At 48.2% G+C, this 19133-nt stretch overlaps 4 protein-coding genes across 4 annotated transcripts; 2 read left to right on the top strand and 2 right to left on the bottom strand.

Moving 5' to 3' along the window:
• Window positions 1-980: 980 nt before the first annotated feature.
• Window positions 981-3131, bottom strand: EDB91DRAFT_1050696 (velvet factor-domain-containing protein; the record flags this gene model as incomplete). The annotated part of the gene is made up of 6 exons (XM_041313549.1): window positions 981-2113; window positions 2209-2288; window positions 2347-2510; window positions 2560-2762; window positions 2812-2870; window positions 3046-3131. Coding segments are annotated over 6 exons (1725 nt in total), but the record flags the coding sequence as incomplete, so codon positions are not given.
• Window positions 3132-5124: 1993 nt separating this feature from the next.
• EDB91DRAFT_1246668 (uncharacterized protein) lies at window positions 5125-7804 on the bottom strand (the record flags this gene model as incomplete). Its single annotated transcript, XM_041322691.1, has 16 exons — window positions 5125-5467; window positions 5520-5654; window positions 5709-5797; window positions 5851-5966; window positions 6029-6042; window positions 6091-6235; window positions 6291-6510; window positions 6543-6636; window positions 6690-6880; window positions 6933-6986; window positions 7042-7066; window positions 7125-7204; window positions 7255-7319; window positions 7374-7516; window positions 7569-7695; window positions 7753-7804. The coding sequence occupies 16 exons, from the start codon at window positions 7802-7804 to the stop codon at window positions 5125-5127; spliced, it is 1893 nt and encodes a 630-aa protein (XP_041178890.1).
• A 1921-nt stretch (window positions 7805-9725) lies between these two features.
• EDB91DRAFT_1328319 (uncharacterized protein) lies at window positions 9726-10413 on the top strand (the record flags this gene model as incomplete). Its single annotated transcript, XM_041325276.1, has 4 exons — window positions 9726-9962; window positions 10024-10056; window positions 10114-10286; window positions 10341-10413. Coding segments are annotated over exons 1-4 (423 nt in total), but the record flags the coding sequence as incomplete, so codon positions are not given.
• Window positions 10414-17022: 6609 nt separating this feature from the next.
• EDB91DRAFT_1272466 (uncharacterized protein) lies at window positions 17023-18798 on the top strand (the record flags this gene model as incomplete). Its single annotated transcript, XM_041324598.1, has 4 exons — window positions 17023-17094; window positions 17157-17228; window positions 17483-18358; window positions 18775-18798. The coding sequence occupies 4 exons, from the start codon at window positions 17023-17025 to the stop codon at window positions 18796-18798; spliced, it is 1044 nt and encodes a 347-aa protein (XP_041178888.1).
• Window positions 18799-19133: the final 335 nt, after the last annotated feature.

Raw genomic sequence — 19133 nt, 5'->3', positions numbered from 1 at the left:
GTTTGCAGTGAGACGAATATCATTGATACAGTAACTCGACAACCAGACCAAAGGAAACGAAAAAGAACACAACTGCAACCAGCAACGACGAACAACAACAGGGCACGAACGAAAAAAAATAATCGAACTAACCCGTAACAAATTGAGCAACGAGCAAACAGTATCACTAACCACCACACAGTATCACTAACCAACTACAGATATATACAAAAGCACTCGTCGCGCTCAAAATCCGACCCAGCCCATCCACACGCAATCTAGGGTTAGGCACCATCCGAAATGATACTCCCGATACTCAACACATTCTTCTTCCCTTGATGCCCTACACGCGCGTCATGCTCAAACGGCGCGCGCGATAGATGGATGAGCGGGTAAGCCGCCCCACCACCACCACCTCCCCCCGGCGTGCCCGCCACAGGCGACGACGCGTCAGATGAAGACGACGAAGACGAAGACGCTTGTTGACGGGCTGATGACGACGGGTGTTGGCGGAGCGGCGCAAGCTGGATGAGACCGTGCTCGCCGGCTGTGGATACGGAGCTGGGGTTGTTCCATGCAGTTGCGGGGGTGGCTGCTGGCCACTCGTGGTGAGAGCCTGCAGTTGGGTGCTGGGAGGGAGGAGGTGGGGGGAGGTTGTACCCTCCTGTAGACGCGGATGCATATGCAGATTGTTGGTGGCGCGGGTAGGCGGGTTCATTAGAGGAGCTGGGGTACGGTTGGTTGGCGTATCGAGAGGGGGGCGAGGAGGTGACGCGAGGGGTTTGAGGCTGGGAGTGGGCGTGGGCAGAATTAGACGGTTGGTAGTAGTCACTTGCGTTGGAGTTTGGATAGGGCTGTTGATGGTTGAACTCGTATGATTGGGTATGAGATGGCGCGGATGATGAGTAGGGCTGTGGATTAACGGGAGGAGCAGGGGTATTCCATGACGGAGTGTGAGCGGAGGATTGACTGGAGGGGTAGTAAGCTGTTTGTCCATGATTGTGAGACGGCCCAGTTGAGGTAGTCGGAGAGGACTCGTAATACGAATCACCGTTTGGACTAGCGTATTGTTGCGACTGTTGAGGTGGGTATTCATACCTAGACTGTGATTGCGAATATGGCGCAGGTGTAGGGTATGTATTGGACGGAGGTGCTCCATATTGCGACTGAGACCGCGATGATGAAGGGTATTGCGGGTGAGATGAAGTCGAGGGGTGCGGGTATTGATTAGAGGTCGATGGCTGACTGTTGTATTGCCCAGCAGAAGGATATGGCTCCTGAAAAGTGTTGGATGGGGTGTTCTGACCATCATAACCGGATGGATAGGCATTGCGCTGGTTTTCAAACTGGGGGCGTTGTGGCGGAGGCTCATACGCTGTTCGAGAGGTTTCGTATCCTCGTTGATCTGGCTGTTCATACGCTGCCCTTGTCTCGAACGACGGGCGTTGATTAGGGCTGCTTTCGTAAGGAGGACGTGGCGGCTCAAATGCGGAAGCGCGGGGAGCTTCATAGTTTATTCTGCCTTGCGAGTTGAACACGGGAGCAGATGTCGGAAATGGTGTAGACTGTGGAGGCGGATGCATAGTCTGACGTTGAGAAACGGTGGAGGACGCAGGCGGGATGGACGGCTGTGCGCTGCGAGGGTTATCGTATGTCGGTGCTGCAGGCGGGGATATCATTTGCGCTCCAGGTGGCGGAGGTATAGAGCCTCCCAGACGCGAGCTTTCGTAGCTCGCACCGCGAGGTGGTGGGATTCCCCCACCTGCAGGGGCAGGCGGTGGAGGATGCGTTGGCGCAGGAAGTTCGACACCGCCGGGCGCACTTGGAGCACCTAGCATAGGATCTAAACTGGTTGAAGATGGCCATGCGGGTAATCCCGCTAGTGACCCGGTAGGGGTCTGCAAGTCTGATGCGCCGCTAGAAGACACTGTACCGTGCCGAGCGCGTTTGGAATGTCCCGAAGAAGGGGCTGCAGAAACTGGGGTATCATTTTCATGCTCGTCTTCGTTATTGTTGTTCTCGGTATCGATGGGAGCGGTGAGTGCAGCGATAGGACGTTTACGAACTCGAATATCTTTACGGATGCGGATCTTGATGCCTTGGTCGGCTAGCGAACATGAAAGAGGTGTGGACTCTGATAAGAAAGTGCAAGCCAATCATATATAACAAATAATTAGCAAAGAACGAGGCGTTGAGCAATTAATTTGGATCATTAAACCTTAGGCCCACCTTCCATACCGGGGAACTTCTTTGCAGTGTAGACATAGAATGGCGCTGAGTAGATCGATTTACAGTGGCGGACGGTATTGCTGAGGAGAAGTCAGGGACGTGAGTAGGATGTGGTTAGTCAGCAAAATTCGAACATACCCGACGACTTCGAAGAGGCTGAGCTTTAAGCGATAAGAACCCTCGGTTCGAACGCTGAGGTCGGGGAAGACGAAGAATCCAGCATCCTCGTTGCGGTTTTCGGTATCTTTGAGGTGATATAGGGACGAGACGACTGAACCTGTAGTACACCGTGTTTTCCCATCCTGATAACTAGCAATCAGAAAGAGATTACGGTGATCATAAGATACTAACCTTAAGCCAGTGTAGTTCGGTGTCATCATCTGGTTTTGCTAGACTTGCGAACATGAAATAATAGGGATTCTGAAGGAAGCTGTGAGCATAACTGGGGTCTGATTCGTCACCATCTAGGCGAGCTGGGGAAGGAGGTTGACGAGTTTGTGGGTCGATAACACGAAGTTGGATGATGGGAGGGGGGTCGATGGGACGCCTGTCAGCTAAGCGAGAATAAGTTCCTGCAAGGAGAGATAAAGGCAAGTGACTTACCACCAACACCGCACATACGGGCTTGTTTTGGCTCCTGCCTGACGGTAAGCTCATATTCCCTGGGTGGACGATTGAACATGTTAGTAAAGAAAAAGACGATAGGAAGGAAATGGAAGTAAGTTATCAGATATGAAGGTTGAACGGTTAACTTTGATGCCCTTAGTTGTGGACGGAACCGTAGCATTGGAACGATCTTTTGGTGTGTGAAGTTGAAAGCGCTGGAAGGAGACTTACAGCCTATCCCTCTCATGGTATCCTCTGTCTCGGTCAGCTGCGTAACCGTAACTGGCTGCGATAGGATGGTAGGTAGAAGGGTCCATTAATGTTGAGCTCGTCGTCGTCGGCGATGATGACGATGAGTATCTTGATAGGACCTTTGTAAAATCGATGGTCTATTGTTTTTGCTGGCTGGGAACCACGTTCCAAACCCAAACCCGGTTTATGACATGGCAACCCAAAAACACGGCTCCCACACACGTGGCAGGCGTCTGTCAACCTCCCATGCCCGTACAATTTCCGTTCCGCCGGCCTTCCTCGAGTACTTCTTAGTCTTCGACGACGACAGGCTATGGTAGGCTACTTATAGGCTGTTATAGGTCTATCCGCTAATTTTTACCTTGAGTCAAAATTCGAGAACCTTATCATCTCACATGTTCACCTCTGAACTTTATATCTTCAGGTCAATCCAATTATATTGACGCTGTCGATCTTCCCATCTAACCACAGTAGTATGGATGTCCATGTGTTGTGTCATCATCGGACCACACAATTTCCCTGCAACGGATCACTTCCACCACGCGACACTGAACTAAATCCCACCCCGAAGATTAACTCACATCTTGGCGAACTCCGTCCATTCGCAGGTAGCAGGATTTTTAATTGACTTGGTGGGATGGTACTCTCATGGTCGACCTACTTTGCCGTATGCGCCCCACTTATTCCATGTATGCCCGTGGACTCCGCGCTTCATCGCACGCTGAACAACATTTTGAATCTTGCGAACATGTTAGTCAAAGGTGAGTCTAGATCTTGCCAGAGCGCTCTAAATACCTTCGTAGTTGAGAACTACTTATGTTCCTTTCCTTGTCTCTGAAGATTTTTCAGGTAAGCAATCATCTAGTATGGTACTCTGCTTTTTCAACCTGCGTCCCGGAAAGTCTAGAACCTATCATATTCATTCACTGACTTCACCGTTCCCGAATGTCATTATTAACGCTTCGTTGAAATCGGCTTTGTGATTTCCACGACCAGCTAACGACCATCAGTCCAGAGCTTCTCGATTCTTGGATGATATACCTGGGCCTTCCTTGATATTGATAGTAAAGATGACGCATGAGCAAGGTGGCACAATGATCGTCGTCCTTTTTTTTTTTTTTTTTTTTAATCCCATGGACGTGATTTGTCTATTAACATCGCCTTCCTTCCTCTTCCTTCTCAACGGGCATACTTATCAGCGACGAGGGCTGCGCAAGGCCGTGCAGATGGTATGTAATTCATAACAGTCGTCTTCTGTGACGACTATTGAAGGGAAATAATTTTCCCTTCCGCGCTGCTTACTCTTTTGGGACTTGGCCACCGCATCAGACATTTTGCGATAGGACAATCGCCGATGAAGGAGCGCGATATATATTATGCTATGCGACTACAGGTCATGTTAACGTTCACACCAGCGGGGAACTAATTCCCTCGACTGCCCTTTGCGTTGGTTGAGTTCAGAGTTGTCGCCCTCCAGTTGATTTCAATTTGGTATACTGCAAACGTCGGATAATGCATATGACTGACGCGAAGGCCTGGGCAGACGCCGAAGAAGAGTAGCATTGCTCTAGTTCGTGTCTGATCGATGATACTTATATATAGCCTGCCATTCCTCCGGTCCGTAGGCAACATGCAGTGTAGGCGTGGATGACGCGAGGGCAAGGATGTAACTTTCATAGAAGACCGTCTACTTAAATTATTGAAGCATACTACAGTAGCATGGGCCAGCCAGTATTCCAATTACTACAAGTGATAACGTCGCTGCAATTACATGCCCAAAACAACACGTGCCAACGCTGCAAAATTATTCATCAAAGAAAGAATCAAGTGCTCGCCGTGTTTTCTTCCCATGGTTCATCTGTGGAAGGTCGTCACAGTAGACAATCAACACTAGCGGACAATCAGACAGCGGTAACGTGGATGAGCGTATGGGATTCGGTGATACGGTAAGAGATAAGATATCGATACATCAGCGGTGAGCTATATATACTGAATGAGCGTTAGCAGCCAAACACCGACAATTATGGCACGGTGTCCAATCAACGAAGGGCGCGTTAATCACATGAAAGTAAGCGCATGCTTACAATCTGGTGCTGAGGCCACAGCCGGAATGTCTTGCCGAAGTTTGGAAATGGCCTCTGCATTGATGCTATACAAGCGCATCATATCAATGACTTTATCCAGTATATCCCGATCCGTGCGGGCCAGGAGTGTCAATTCCCTGTCATACAACTGAATACGAGTATGAACTTCCTCGCTCGTCGGCGAGGCGAGGTAGGAAGCCACCGCAAGCTTGATGACCCTAGGAGACAGTTCCTGACTTTCAGATACAAGATGAAGTATCTGCAACACGAGAGTCAAGTCGACAATGTAGGACATGAAGCGCTGAAGTACGACGCGGCTAACGAGGATCCATCAGTACCTCTTCATGAAGGGTAGGTAGAGGTACTTACGACAGTTGGTACACCTCGTAAACCCATCGGGCGAGTACAATACCTGCCGCGATCGGCACCACGATGGGAGTCGCAGATCCTGCCAGGGCGGACAGGATGCCCGCAATGGTACCCACAATGGAGAGCCGCCCAGCACTGTGATCATTTGATGAGATAGAAATTCATCTATTCTGAAAAAGAGCGGCCTACATGGCCTGATTGGGACCAGCCGTAGGTCCGTCTTCTAACTCATTGACCATGTTGACCATTAGTTTCCTGAACTCTGGGCTGTGCAAGTACTGTGCACAAATCACGTCAGAGTTGATGCGACGACATGGAAGACAGTCATTACATGATGCGGGTCATGAAAGTTCCACACAGCGACAATGTCGGTGTGGAGCACATATAGACAGTCCCACATTGTACGATCCTTGAATGCTGCGCATGATGCGAGCACCTTCCAGTATTCTGTAAGAGACATGAAGACTTAGATCGTGCTCAGTAATTTTCAACACGGAATCGGGACAGACTTTTCTTCCCAACCCTAACGCAGTGTGAACCTCGGGTTTAAAATGAAGAAAGCAAGACTTACTCAATGGACGCCTTGAATTTGAGTTCAGGATCCACGCGCTGGGCGATGAAGGTCATCACCGATGCTTCGATCGCAAAATTCTGACGGACGTGGTCTTCAGTCACTTTGATCAGACGAGCGAGTGTTTCCTTATGGCTTCTTTTTGCTGCGTTCGTACATTTAGGAAGCACGTATGAAACGGTCAGAGTATTGGTACCCACTAGAAATCGTAGCGTGGGGGATACCAGGCCCCGCGAATTTCTCTAGGGGTCTGATGCAGACATCCTGTAGCTCGATGTCTGCTTTGTTCTTAACGAGTTCCTTGAAGGCATCTTCGTCCGATCCTATTTCGTCCAAGGTACGATCCAGGCAGTCGATGAGCATGTCGAATTTCGTGAATACGACAATGACGGGGACTTTGACAAAAAGTTGAGCTGCCACCTGCGCGGAGCGATAGACATCAATCAACTCACTTTTCCCAGCTTCCCGTCACGCTTCAGTGTCAGGAATTCTTCCGTACCGGTCTCTAGTAAGCGCCCGCCTGCACGGGGTATCTCAAAACAAAGCCTTCCACGGGTTTCGTCAGTTTGTTATATGAACCGATCAGCACAAGGCCCTACCAAATAGCGTGCAGTTGATCTTTCAAAGCAGGCATGTTTTTCCGACGTTCAATGAAATTTTGGACTATTTTGAGGTTATCTTCTTCCCCTGGTTCAAAACCTTTGCTATCATGGAGAACGAATCTCTCGTTCTGTTCTGAGATGAACTCGGTATCAATGTTAGCATCACCTCGCCTATCATGCGAAGTGAGCTATGGAGATAGCATCAGCAATCTTCCGTGTTTAGTGTCGCGAGCAACTCACAGCTTTTTCCACTCCAAACGCGCTGTTTATGAGCGAAGACTTGCCGACGCCGGTCTATTGGAGCACAGTGTCAACAAATACGGGCGTGACATCAACGACGACTCGTTACCTTTCCTATAACCAGAATTCGGAACCTTGGTGCGTCTCTCGTGTCAACCTGATGAATAGCACTCCCTGGTCATCCTGACTCACCGAGGACAAATCCGGATGATTTCGTCAGTGGTGGGCTGGAGCTCCCGGTTTTCATCGGAAGAAGAGACGGGTTGCTCAGCCTGTTGGTTCACGATTTAGACGGCTTCTTATTCAAGACATAGACTCTTACTTCGGTTGTCGCATTCCTGGAAAGTTCGACGACGATCTGGAAATTTTTATGAGACTTGTTGTACGCTGCACATGTAGCGTTGTTTGTGAGCGATCTAAGACAAAATATTGCTGCCTCACCTTGTTTCTCGAGTTCTACTCTTTCACGAGACTCACGGAACATGTCTTCGGTATCGAATACAATGTCTTGATGTTCGATCCTCATTCCAAGGAATGTCTTGTGCCGTACATGTAAGGAAAATGAATCTCCGAGAGAAAGCTTCCTATAATAAGACAATTTAGACTGCGAACTATTTGAGTATCTCAAGTCCTCACATGGATGGAGAAAATGTCTGTCGCAAAGTCTTCCCTGCACCTCGTTCGATCTGCCTGTGCGACTTGCCAATCCGTGCTTCAGCAGACTCTACATTCTTTCGTGACCTGCTGAAATCGACGGAGACACCTGTTCGGTATAATATTCAGTGAAATTGATGGTTCGGCTGATGTGAGAGTTAAGTACCAGAGATATGGAGCAGACAGTGAACTGGTGGTGCGTGGAGAGAGTCGGCCATGCTGATTCGAGTTAGGGAAAACACGGGAAAACACTCCAAGACTCAGTTCTCGCAGAACCCGTTACTGTAGATTTATCTAGGCCATTCGTCAGCTGCGCCAAAGTGAGGTAACCTATAGTCTTACCTGGGAAGGCCAAATAGAAGGAAGGCAGTCGTTCGTTCTGGCACCCTCATGTATGCCTCATGCGCACCCAGCTATTCATGAAACTAAAATGAATGGGAAGGCCGCACAGAAGGATGACAGTCGGTAACCCAACGGTAACCTCGTGTATGCCTCATGGTGCACCAGGCGCAGGCTATTCACGGTCAACGCTTTGGTCGTTGATATGAAATTGACACATCCACAAGCGGCCTTGTGCCGCACCTGGGAATATTAATGGTTGAAGGTGGTGGAGTGACTATTTATATGGAGAATTTTGCACCATACTGACTCGAATTGTGGAAGACTATGGAGGTTCTCGCGGGAGTGTCTTTGAAGTAGGAAGAGTCGAAGACTATCGCATAATGAGGCAGCCGGATAGAACGCTGGAGGTGAACGGCTGATGACTGTCGACGTCGCGTCCGGCGGAAAGTGTTGGATCTTGGTGTGGGCAAGGGCAAGGGCAAGTGACTGGACTGTAATGCAGTAACTTCTAAGAGATGATCGATACAATCACGCCTTTCACTTACTAAATGCTTCTCAGCGTGTCGCTGACGAGTACGTGTACTTGTCTGATCGAAGTGTAGTAAACCACTGCAATATGTCGGGATATCTGGAAAAATTGACGATTAGCTAACGTAAATTGTGTAAATATGAGACACTATCATGATTGATAGTATCACGAGATTTAAGATCTTCGTGTCGGCCAGTCGCCTCCGATTGGTACGCGCAGCCATATGCCCATTGCCCACTGAATCTTATGGCGCTGGATCTGTTCAACTATTCTTCACATGCAAAACTCACACACGCACAGACGCCACACACACACAAACGAGACGCACACATAATCACTCCTTCGCATACACATTCTTGTATTGTAGGAAAATTAGTACTGCACTATGATCATTCATAAAATTCATTGATGCCCCAAGGTATCCAACTCTGCACGTGTCAACATTGGGCCAGGCTCCGTGATCAGAGCTGCCAACAACTGCTGAGCCGATCTTGAAACGCCTCGCAAGGCTGCCGTGAGGTTGAAAGAGTCTAGGAGACGAGTATGCGCACCTTGCATAATGACGAACAAATACATTCAAGCCTCGGAAGGCATCATGTGGCCGTGGGAGACTCTCCAGACCTTGCCGGACCTTGTTAGATTTGGGCACTTTTGCTGATGGCCCTTCTCATCGACACTTACATCAAGGATCCACCCAGCGCGAACATCTTTTTGACACCAATACTGGTAGCTTTCCGTTTTCTTTTCTCGCTCTCGTCCGCCAGCCGAGGTTTTGCTGCCAATGCTGGCGGCTTCGGTGCGTTTTTTTTGCCCTTGGACTCTACTTGATTGGCGCTTATAGAACCCTTCATTAGCAGCCTTGTCTGCAATATAAATTGATCATCACTCCGAGACCTACTCACTTCTCATCACTTCGTCTCGTCCACCGGCCAGGCCTTAAAAAGATTCGAGGCTTTGCTGCCAATGCTGGCGACTCTCAGTGCGTTTCACTCGGAGACCTACTCACTTCTCATCGCTCCATCTCGTCTACCAGCCTGGCCTTAAAAAGATTCGTCTATAGAACCCTTCATCAGCAGCCTTGTCTGCAATATAAATTGATTATTGAATCATGTCAGATCTAATAGTGCAGTACTAATTTTTCTATGGTACGAGAGTGTATGCGACGGAGTGATTATGTGTGTGCGTCTCGTTTGTGTGTGTGTGGCATCTGTGCGTGTGTGAGTTTTGCATGTGAAGAATAGTTGAACAGATCCAGCGCCATAGAATCTAGATGTGACTTGGGTACTCACAGAGTTCACACACGCCAGTGTTTATAACCGAAGCCTAAGCTAAGCACTCCCCAGTCTTCCTTGCCTTCCTCAATGGATCCTTCAAAGATAAGACAGAAATGCGAACGCTTCCGAATCCTCGTAATAGGGAGAGCGAATGCAGGAAAAACAACTATCCTCAAGAGGGTATGCGATACACAGGAGAACCCAGAAATATATGATAGCTCCGGGGAAAAGGTGTGAATAATGATACATACTAGTAGCAGGCTGGTGGTGATAATTGACCCATCCACATCAGATCGATGCCGCAGTTTTGAAGGCATCCAGAGAGGTAATGTGTACACGTACACGTGCATTGAATTGGCAACATCACCTGATGCGTTATCAGCGTGGAGAGCACGATATTGAGAATGAGATGGTGTTTCGAAGCAACCCAGGATTCATCTTCCACGATTCACGTGGTTTCGAAGTGGGCGGGCAATCCGAATTCGACAAGGTGAAGGCATTTATCGCAAGCCGTTCCGAGAGAAGAGGCCTAAAGGATCGAATACATATCATATGGTAGTCATCATCGATCAAGTTCGCGACATGTGCTAGCTCACTTCTGTGGCATAGGTATTGTATTCCAATGGATGAGGCGAGCAGGTCGTTCACTGAAGGGGAACTCAATTTTTTCTCTCACTGTGACACAGGGACCAGTAAGCTTTCGCATGCGACATCATGAACAATCGAGTGATTCGCAATCCTTAGTTCCAGTGATAGTAGTGTTCACCAAATTCGATGCCTCCTACAATGTCGAATTCGCTCAGCTGAGAGAAAACGGAGCATCTAGGAAAGATGCTAGAGAACTGGCCCCAAAGAGCGCTGAAGAGTCATTTGCGAATGGGCCACAGTTAAAGTTCCTATACAACTCCAAGGACATACGACGACCTCCAAAATGTCACGTATGCCTCCCCAGTAAGTCGGTTAACCATTGAATTGTCGTACATGATAACATTTGATCTACACCCCATATCAGACATGGACAAGGATGGTGCAGACTGCGGGCCGCTCATTGCACGCACAGCGGAGACTCTGGATAATCAAGTGCTCAAGCAATTGTTCGTCTCAACTCAACAGACCAACTTAGAGCTCTGCATGAAATATGCAGTTGAAAGGCAACTCCTTCATTCTTGTTCGTCTGTAGCGAGGAACAACTGACATTGTTGGTAGAACCCTTGCGGAACTTGTCGACTCCACTCAGACGACCTCGTCTGGCATATTTAGGAAATCTCGAAAACCCGAGGGTCATGACGTGGTAATAGGCAAGTTGGGTGCCTGGTTTCCACATATATATGTAAGATTATTGGAATGTTCGAAAAATACTCATTCAGGGTGTGCGGTTGCTCGCAGGCAGTATGTATACTGATTCTCTCTGGCATGCTGATTGAGGACGTATTGATCCATTGACAGCAAGGGGTCAGTGTGTTGATCCTCCATCGAGCCCCAGCCCTGCTGACCGAAGGCATTGTCGATCTGCTGACAGCGAGTCAGTGTATTGATCCTCCGTCGAGATCGAGCCTTACTGACCTGAAGACATCGCCCATTCATTGATAGGAAGTGAGCGCATCAATCCTCCGTCGAGCCCGAACCTTGCTGACCGACGAAATTGCTGATCCGTTGACAGGCTGTGAGTATGTTTCCTCCATCAACAGGTTGATCGTTACCCACTACTGGCATTGCTCATCTGTTGATAGGATGTGAGTGTATTTGATCTTTCGTCCATCTCCAGTCTTGCTCACCAATGACATTGCCTCAATCTGTTGTCAGCATGTGAGTGTGTTCCTCCAGCACTGAGCACCAGCCTTCCTGATCGGGCAGGTTGTAAATTACATCAATAGGCTGTGAGTGTGTAGATCCTGCATCAAGTTCGAGCCTTCCTGAGCAAAGACGTTGCTGATCCATTATCAGTATGTGAGTGTGTTTATTCTCCTTCAATTGCGAGCCTTACTGATCAATGGGCCCGCCGACCTATTGACAGAACGTGAGTATGTTGATTGTCTGTTGAGCCTTAGTAACTGATGAGCCTGCCGACCTCTTGATAGAGCGTCAGTGTGTTGATTGTATGTCGAGCCTTGCTGAACGAAGAATTTTCCAATCCGTTGATAGGTTGTGAGTGTGTTCATCACCGCAGACCTCGAGCCTTACTGATGAATAAAATGTCCGGTCTGCTGACAGCGAGTGAGTGTATTCACCCTCTGCCCAGCTCGAGCCATCCTGACCCAAGATATTGATAATCCATTGTCAGGATGTGAGTGTCTTCGTCTTCCGTCGACGTCAGGCCTTGATCACCAATGAGACTACTGATCTGTTGATAGGCAGTGAGTGTGTTGATCGATCTTTGAGCTCGAGCGTTGCTGAGCAGAGAATTTTCTTATCCGTTGACAGGTTGTGAGTGTGGTTATCACCGGTCGAACTCGAGCCTTACTCACCAATGACAATACTGTTCTGTTGACAGCGAGTGAGTGTATCTGAATGGATCCCCCGTCAGACTTCGAGCCTTACTGACGGAAGAAATTGGGAATCTGTTGACAGCATGTATGTGTGTTTATCTTCTTTAGATGTCGAGCTTAACCCTTGCTCTCCGATGAAATCGCTGACACATTCACAGGATGTGAGTGTATCAATCCTCCATCGACCTTAACCCTTTCTCACCAACAACATTGGTTTTTCATTGGTAGCTTGTCGGTGTTCTGATGCTCTGTCAACCTCGAACCTTGTTGACTCTGTTGACAGGATGTGAGTGTGTCCATACACCTTGTACCCCGAGCCCTGCTCACCATCAAAATTACTGATTGCCTGACAGGTTGTATGTGTCTGTCGACCTCATTGAGCCTTACTGACCCAAGGCATTCCCCATCCATTCACAGAGTGTGAGTGTGCTGATCCTCTGTCGACCTTGAGCCTTGCTGACCCAAGGCATTCCCCATCCATTCACAGGGGGTGAGTGTGCTGATCCTCTGTCGAACTCAAGCCTTGCTGACCCAAGGCATTCCCCATCCATTCACAGTGGGTGAGTGTGCTGATCCTCTGTCAAACTCAAGCCTTGCTGACCCAAGGCATTCCACATCCATTCACAGAGAGTGAGTGTGCTGATCCTCTGTCGACCTCGAGCCTTGCTGACACCAGGCATTCCCCATCCATTCACAGTGGGTGAGTGTGCTGATCCTCTGTCGAACTCGAGCCTTGCTGACCAAGGCATTCCCCATCCATTCACAGATTGTGAGTGTGCTGATCCTTTGTCGACCTCGAGCCTTGCTGACCCAAGGCATTCCCCATCCATTCACAGGGCATGAGTGTGCTGATCCTCTGTTGACCTCGAGCCTTGCTGACCCAAGGCATTCCACATCCATTCACAGTATGTGAGTGTGCTTATCCACTGTTGACCTCGAGCCTCGCTGACCCAAGGCATTCCCCATCCATTCACAGATTGTGAGTGTGTTGATCCTCTGTCGAACTTGAGCCTTGCTGACCTAAGGCATTCCCCACCCATTCACAGAGGGTAAGACAATTATGTGCTGATCTTCTGTTGACCTCGAGCCTTGCTGACCCAAGACATTTCCCATCCATTCACAGAGCGTGAGTGTGCTGATCTCCTGTCGACCTCGAGCCTTGCTGACCCAAGGCATTCCCCATCCATTCACAGAGCGTGAGTGTGCTGATCCTCTGTCGAACTCGAGCATTGCTAACCCAAGGCATTCCCCATCCATTCACAGTATGTGAGTGTGCTGATCCTCTGTCAACCTCAAGCTTTGCTGACCCAAGGCATTCCTCATCCATTCACAGTATGTGAGTGTGCTGATCCTCTGTCGACCTCGAACCTTGGTGACCCAAGGCATTCCCCATCCATTCACAGGATGTCTGTGCCTATCCTCCATCAACTTCAAGCCACACTGACCGATGACATTCTCAATTTATTCACAGAATGTGAGTGTGTTGATCCTCAGCTCACAAAGACCATGTCATGATTATTTCACCAGGATACCCACCCTCTATATAAGGAGATGAAATCTAGCCTAAACTCCTTGGTATGTCCCACAGGTCACACACCTATCCACAAAATTCTGATGTTAATATTGTGCTAGGCTTCTGGCTCATCAACATTGGAGCAAATTGTGCAGCTCAGTTCAGGTAAAGGTTTAGGTGAGATCAAAATGAGGCTGCTGATTATTGAGTGACTAGCAACCATCATTATTCTTGAATACTCTTTCTATCTCTGGGACCAGCAACGCTCGGTGGATGGAGACTCTGTTTGTCTTGCTGTCAAGCAGTACATGAAATCTCTGCATGCAGCTGCTGTCAGGGAAGCTGTGGGCACTGCTATTCGCACATATCAGGAAAATATGCCATCTGTTTGGAAGGCGAAGCTATCTTCTGGAGGTCCTCAGAGGAAGGCAGAGTTAATTAATTCAATTCTTGAAGTCACCTTATGCCACCACCTGTGTACGTTTCAACTCTCTTCATTGTAACAGTGCTGCTGACATGTTTATTTCCAGCAAGGTCTTGATGCTAGGAAGTGTGGCACTGTATCAATGGTTTTTGGAGTTGAGGTGAGGTGTCTTGCAGTGAACAAAGGTTTCTGGAGGTTTCTTTGATGGTTTACTGTGATGGCTTGAGGGTGTGGCACTGTACTGAATGGTTGTATGATCATGCAATATGTATTTTCATGGGATGTCTATGTGTGTCAATCCTTTCTAGGGCCGGTCACCATAACTGTACACAGTTATGGCCATACAATTGTATGGTAGCCATATGGGTACTGCCCATATCGTACTGTATGTCATATGGTGTACTCAATATTGTTGATAGTACGGTGTGGGTCACTATATGGTCATACAACTGGCCAATACAGTCATATGGGAGATGAAACCATACTGAATTACAGTAGCTAGTATGTAGTACAAATGAGTATCATTCAATCAATCACCGTGAAGGCATTACGAGCCAGGCTCAGCCGTTGTTTGACCAACATTAGTGTCCTAATAGTCTTGTGTTGGAGACTAGCATGTTGAAGGGAAATCATATCACAGCCACCCGAAAAAATGTGCTCGATAGTGACGGCAGAGCCTACACAGTGTGCAAAATTAGTATACCTATAGACAATAGTTTTGAGCAGGTTGAACTCACCAGGAATAGTGAGAATATTGTGAGCCAGATGCGAGAGATTTGGAAATTGTGAGTTGTGGCCTGCCCACCATTGGATGGGGTCACGGGCATAAAAGTCCTCCATGAGCAGCCTATAGTACTCCTTGAGCTCATCCCTCAAGTTCATTGGGTGTTTTTTTGTACCAAGCTGTGAAATTGACTTTCTGTGATGATCCAGATAAAGTTTCTGCTGCTGCAGGTTGAGGAGCAACAGGGGAAGTTGAAGCTTGCAATGAAAGGTAGTTGTCTCGATAATACTGACACATCTGATCCCTTGCGTGGTCCAAGTGGCTTTGAAGTGTGTGGTCATTGCCGCAGTCAGTTGAAAGACCTTTGAATGAAATTCGGGGGTCAAGGACTGTCAAGGAATAAGTAGACAGAACACAAAGAGACACTCAGTGTTTTTGGGACATTTCCTGCAATCAAGAACCTCCTGAAAACCTCGGTTGACAGTGGCAGGTTCACCATTTGAAGGGCTCATGGAGGCCTTTGATTGAAGTTGTGTTTTCTAAAGGTGGGGACAAGCAAGCACAGGTAGGGGAAGGGAGCAGTACTTGTGCATATTTTGACGAGCATAGTGGTAATTCCCCCTGGATTGGGCATGAGAATCAACAAGGTATTCTCGACATAAGAACTTCACATTAGAACTCATGCCACTGTCTGTTCATGCAATCAACTCAAACATCTATTTTATCCACTGCTCAAATGGCAGCATGGTCCAACCTCTCCAACCTTTCCACCCTTCTAACAGTGAGGATTAGTGGGTTCATACATGTCCTGTTGGTCCTGAAAATTTTTGATTTTGCAAGTTTCATTGATGTTGCAATTCTTTATTTCAATACTAGAACCACTGCGTACACTATCACAATCATGGAATGCTCAGAATTCCCCTTGTTAAAAGAGTTCAAGATGCATGTTGATGTTTTACCTTGGGCAGTGCAGGCCATGCGCCATGCACCATGTGCACGCCTCATCTACGACTCAAGTGCCCAGAGGTCAGACTTTCGCAGGTACTGAAAGAAGGCTATATGCACCTAATAAATGTCTCTTGAATCGTGGTATCTATCTTGCTCCGTTGCTGAGATGAAAAAAAATCTTTATACTTGATCGAGAGCGTGATGATGAAGGATATCGAGAGCAAGACGAAGAAGACGGGCATGGGTATTGATTGGAGGTGGCTGAGCGGAGGTACACAATTATTGGAAAGTCCTTGTTGAATTACATTCTGAGTTGCTGATCACTCGGTGGCTTGTCATTCGTTTGTAGGTCCATACACAGCCTGCCCCAAATGTCTCCAAAGAACAATAAGGTCATTCAAAATAAAGGGTAACTTAGAAGATCTGAGCAAGAATGTATGCTGTATGATGAACATACTTCACGGACTCAGCTGCTCATACCACTCCACATATGTATGTGTGTAGAAGACTATTATGGGAGTGAGTCCAATGATTCTTGAATATGAATGACCTACCAATTGAGGAGCTTGAAGGGTTGTATAGTTCAGGCCCCGTGGTGGGTGAACTGTGATGGAGGTGAACAGAGATCTGAGTCTGACAGGAGATATTGGGGCACCCTGACAGTGGCAGCACAGTGTATGAAAGGAAGAGGATTGTTTACCCATGCGGTTCATGATTGTGGTTCATAGTGCAGTGTGTGCAAGATTGAGTGGGGGAAGGCTTCATATGTGCGCTGAAAAGGACTGGAAATATCAGGGTATAACCAGCTCACCTGTTCCAACTGAAAATATCAGCATAACAATGAAGATAGACCAAGTGGGATGATTTGTACAAAGCAGTAGCAAAATGTGGCATTGAAGAAGAAGAGTGGATGACATGAGGAGGTCATGAGGCCATCAGAAGAGAAATCCTAGTGGGGCAACATTGATATGACAGAGAACTGAATAACAATGCGGATGCTGAATGAAAAAAGTTGGTGGATGGTGTGAGAGAATTCATGACTGAAAGAAGAAGGGTAGGAGAAGCAGGAGTGAACAGAAGAAGATGGGTGAAGGAGGAGAGGATTGGCCGGGGGAAGAGTGGAAGTTAAGAAGGTCGGGTGCTATGTGGCACAGTGGGGCTTGAGTTGAAGGTGACTGGAGGAGATATTGAGTGAAATGACCGCGGGAGGCCTCGGGGCAAGTGATTCTGACCTTGTGGTGTATAGGGCTATTGAACTCACATTATTGGTAATACAGATGATGAGTAGTATGGTGTCTATGACAAAGTGTGAGCGTTTGTGAGGGTCTAGACGAGACAGTTGGAGAGAATATTGTTGGATAAAATATGGGACTCGAGTCACTTGACGTCTACCGTGCAGGTAGTAAGTTAGAGGAGGCTTCCTGGAAAATCCCACACAACAATGCAACAGGGACCAACTGGAATGATTGAGACCAAGTGGGTTTTCTGAGTTAGCCGAGGAACGAGGCTAACGCAGAAGTTATTCTACGCGTGAGTAAGCGGTGTGACAGTAACTCTCTTTGTTCTCGTCCACACACAATACCTATTATCGTAGATGACAGCAGCCCTAGCTCTCTGTCTTTGCTCATTCAATCTAGCACACAGTTCTCATGCTAGACAATCCCAAGTGATGCAGTCTTACCAGACTTCACAACAGCCGAGTATGGAGACGCCAGGGCGCGTCTGATAGAAAAAGGCATTGTGGATAACGTGCTAGCAGCAGAAGCTCTAGCAGCAATCTGGACTCTGAACAACGACGCAGCGAAAGACGCTTGGGCAGATCAAGAAGAAGCAGAGACCAGACGAGCCCACGAGGCCCGTCGTCTCGCTACCGAACAGGAACAAGAACGCCAACAAGCGCTCGAAGATGAGCTAACCGCAGCACACAAAGAAGAGCACAAGAAAAACAAATCCAAGTTCGTCCCAGTCGCTACAGCTAAGATACCTACTACTCCCGTCATTATTCCTTCCAATTATGCAGTCCAAAAACTCAAAGCAGGCGACTATTGCGAACTCTATTACTTCACCAACAAAGGCCTAAATGAAGCTAAGAAGAACCTCCTATCGACAGAGTCGCGAGGTTTGATCCTACTCCCAGGAGCAGATGGCCAACAGACGTGGGTCAACGCAGACGAGACCCGCGACTTGAAAGCCGTCATCACCAAAGACGAAAACTTCTCATGGGAAGAGTTCAATGAAGCCGCCCCTTGCATGGTCATCGCCATGAAGCAACAAGAATGGCCAGAAGACCGCATCAACATGCACATCAGCTTTTGGACAGCCCTGCAGAATCATCACTGGTGCCATGCCATTGACACCCTGAAACAGCGTGCACTCTTACTCTACCAAAGTCAACAGCGCAGAATGTGGCACCTCACAGCAGGTGACCCACACGGCTGGTCTATAGCTGAACTCAGTCATGAGCTCATCCTCGAAGCGAGAGAGGAAATCTTCAACTTGGACCGCGATCAGGCTCTCAACGCACTTAAACAGGTGCGAGATCTCTTAACAAAACTAAGCTCCGTCTGTAGTCTGCTAATCCACCCCCCCTCATTTTTCCTACAACCGTTATCAACCAACCGCATCACGCGTTTTTGCCTCATCCATCAAAAATCGCTGCTCGTCATCATGATCGTGCGGCAACCATCATCATTGACCAACATGCGTCACATCGGCCATCACATGCCACTATTCAATCCATACCATCATGTGCCATCATGCACCTCCTAATACCCCACACACCAGGCCATCCCTGCTGTTAATCAAAACACAGGCTCCAGAGCTTTCAGTGGACAAAAGAGACCAATATTGCCTAACACTGAGGCGAGAGACCAGAAAAAGAAACCGCGATCCTTTCGAGACACGCACAATACACTCACCACCCTCCCTTGCTGCACGGTCTGTCTCAGACGCAACCCGCATCGCACAGTTGAGTGTTCCGCCTCCCGAACATGGGATAACCTCTTCGACGTCTTCTCCGAGCGCATCAAGAAAGCGCTCTGGACCAAAGACGGCCGCCAGCTATGCACTGCCTGGCAACGCGAAGAAAGCTGTGACAGCACATACCACAACCACAAACACCTCTGTTCAGGCTGCGGTTCTTCTGAGCATGGAGCCCAGCGCTGTACTCGCGCTCAGAAAACTTAAACCACTCACACCCTACAAAGCTACTGCATGGGAACGAGCGCTTCGAGACACGCAGGCACTGAATCGCTTCTCAAAGATCCCAGAAGGTTTCCGCTCCAGTTTCATACTAGACTTCCCATTA

The sequence above is a fragment of the Suillus paluster genome, assembly GCF_016628075.1.
Source record: "Suillus paluster strain FC165 chromosome Unknown EDB91scaffold_16, whole genome shotgun sequence".
Classification (NCBI taxonomy): Eukaryota; Fungi; Basidiomycota; class Agaricomycetes; order Boletales; family Suillaceae; genus Suillus; species Suillus paluster.
Note: the sequence above shows the minus strand (reverse complement) of the source record. Positions and strands in the feature narration are given on the sequence as shown.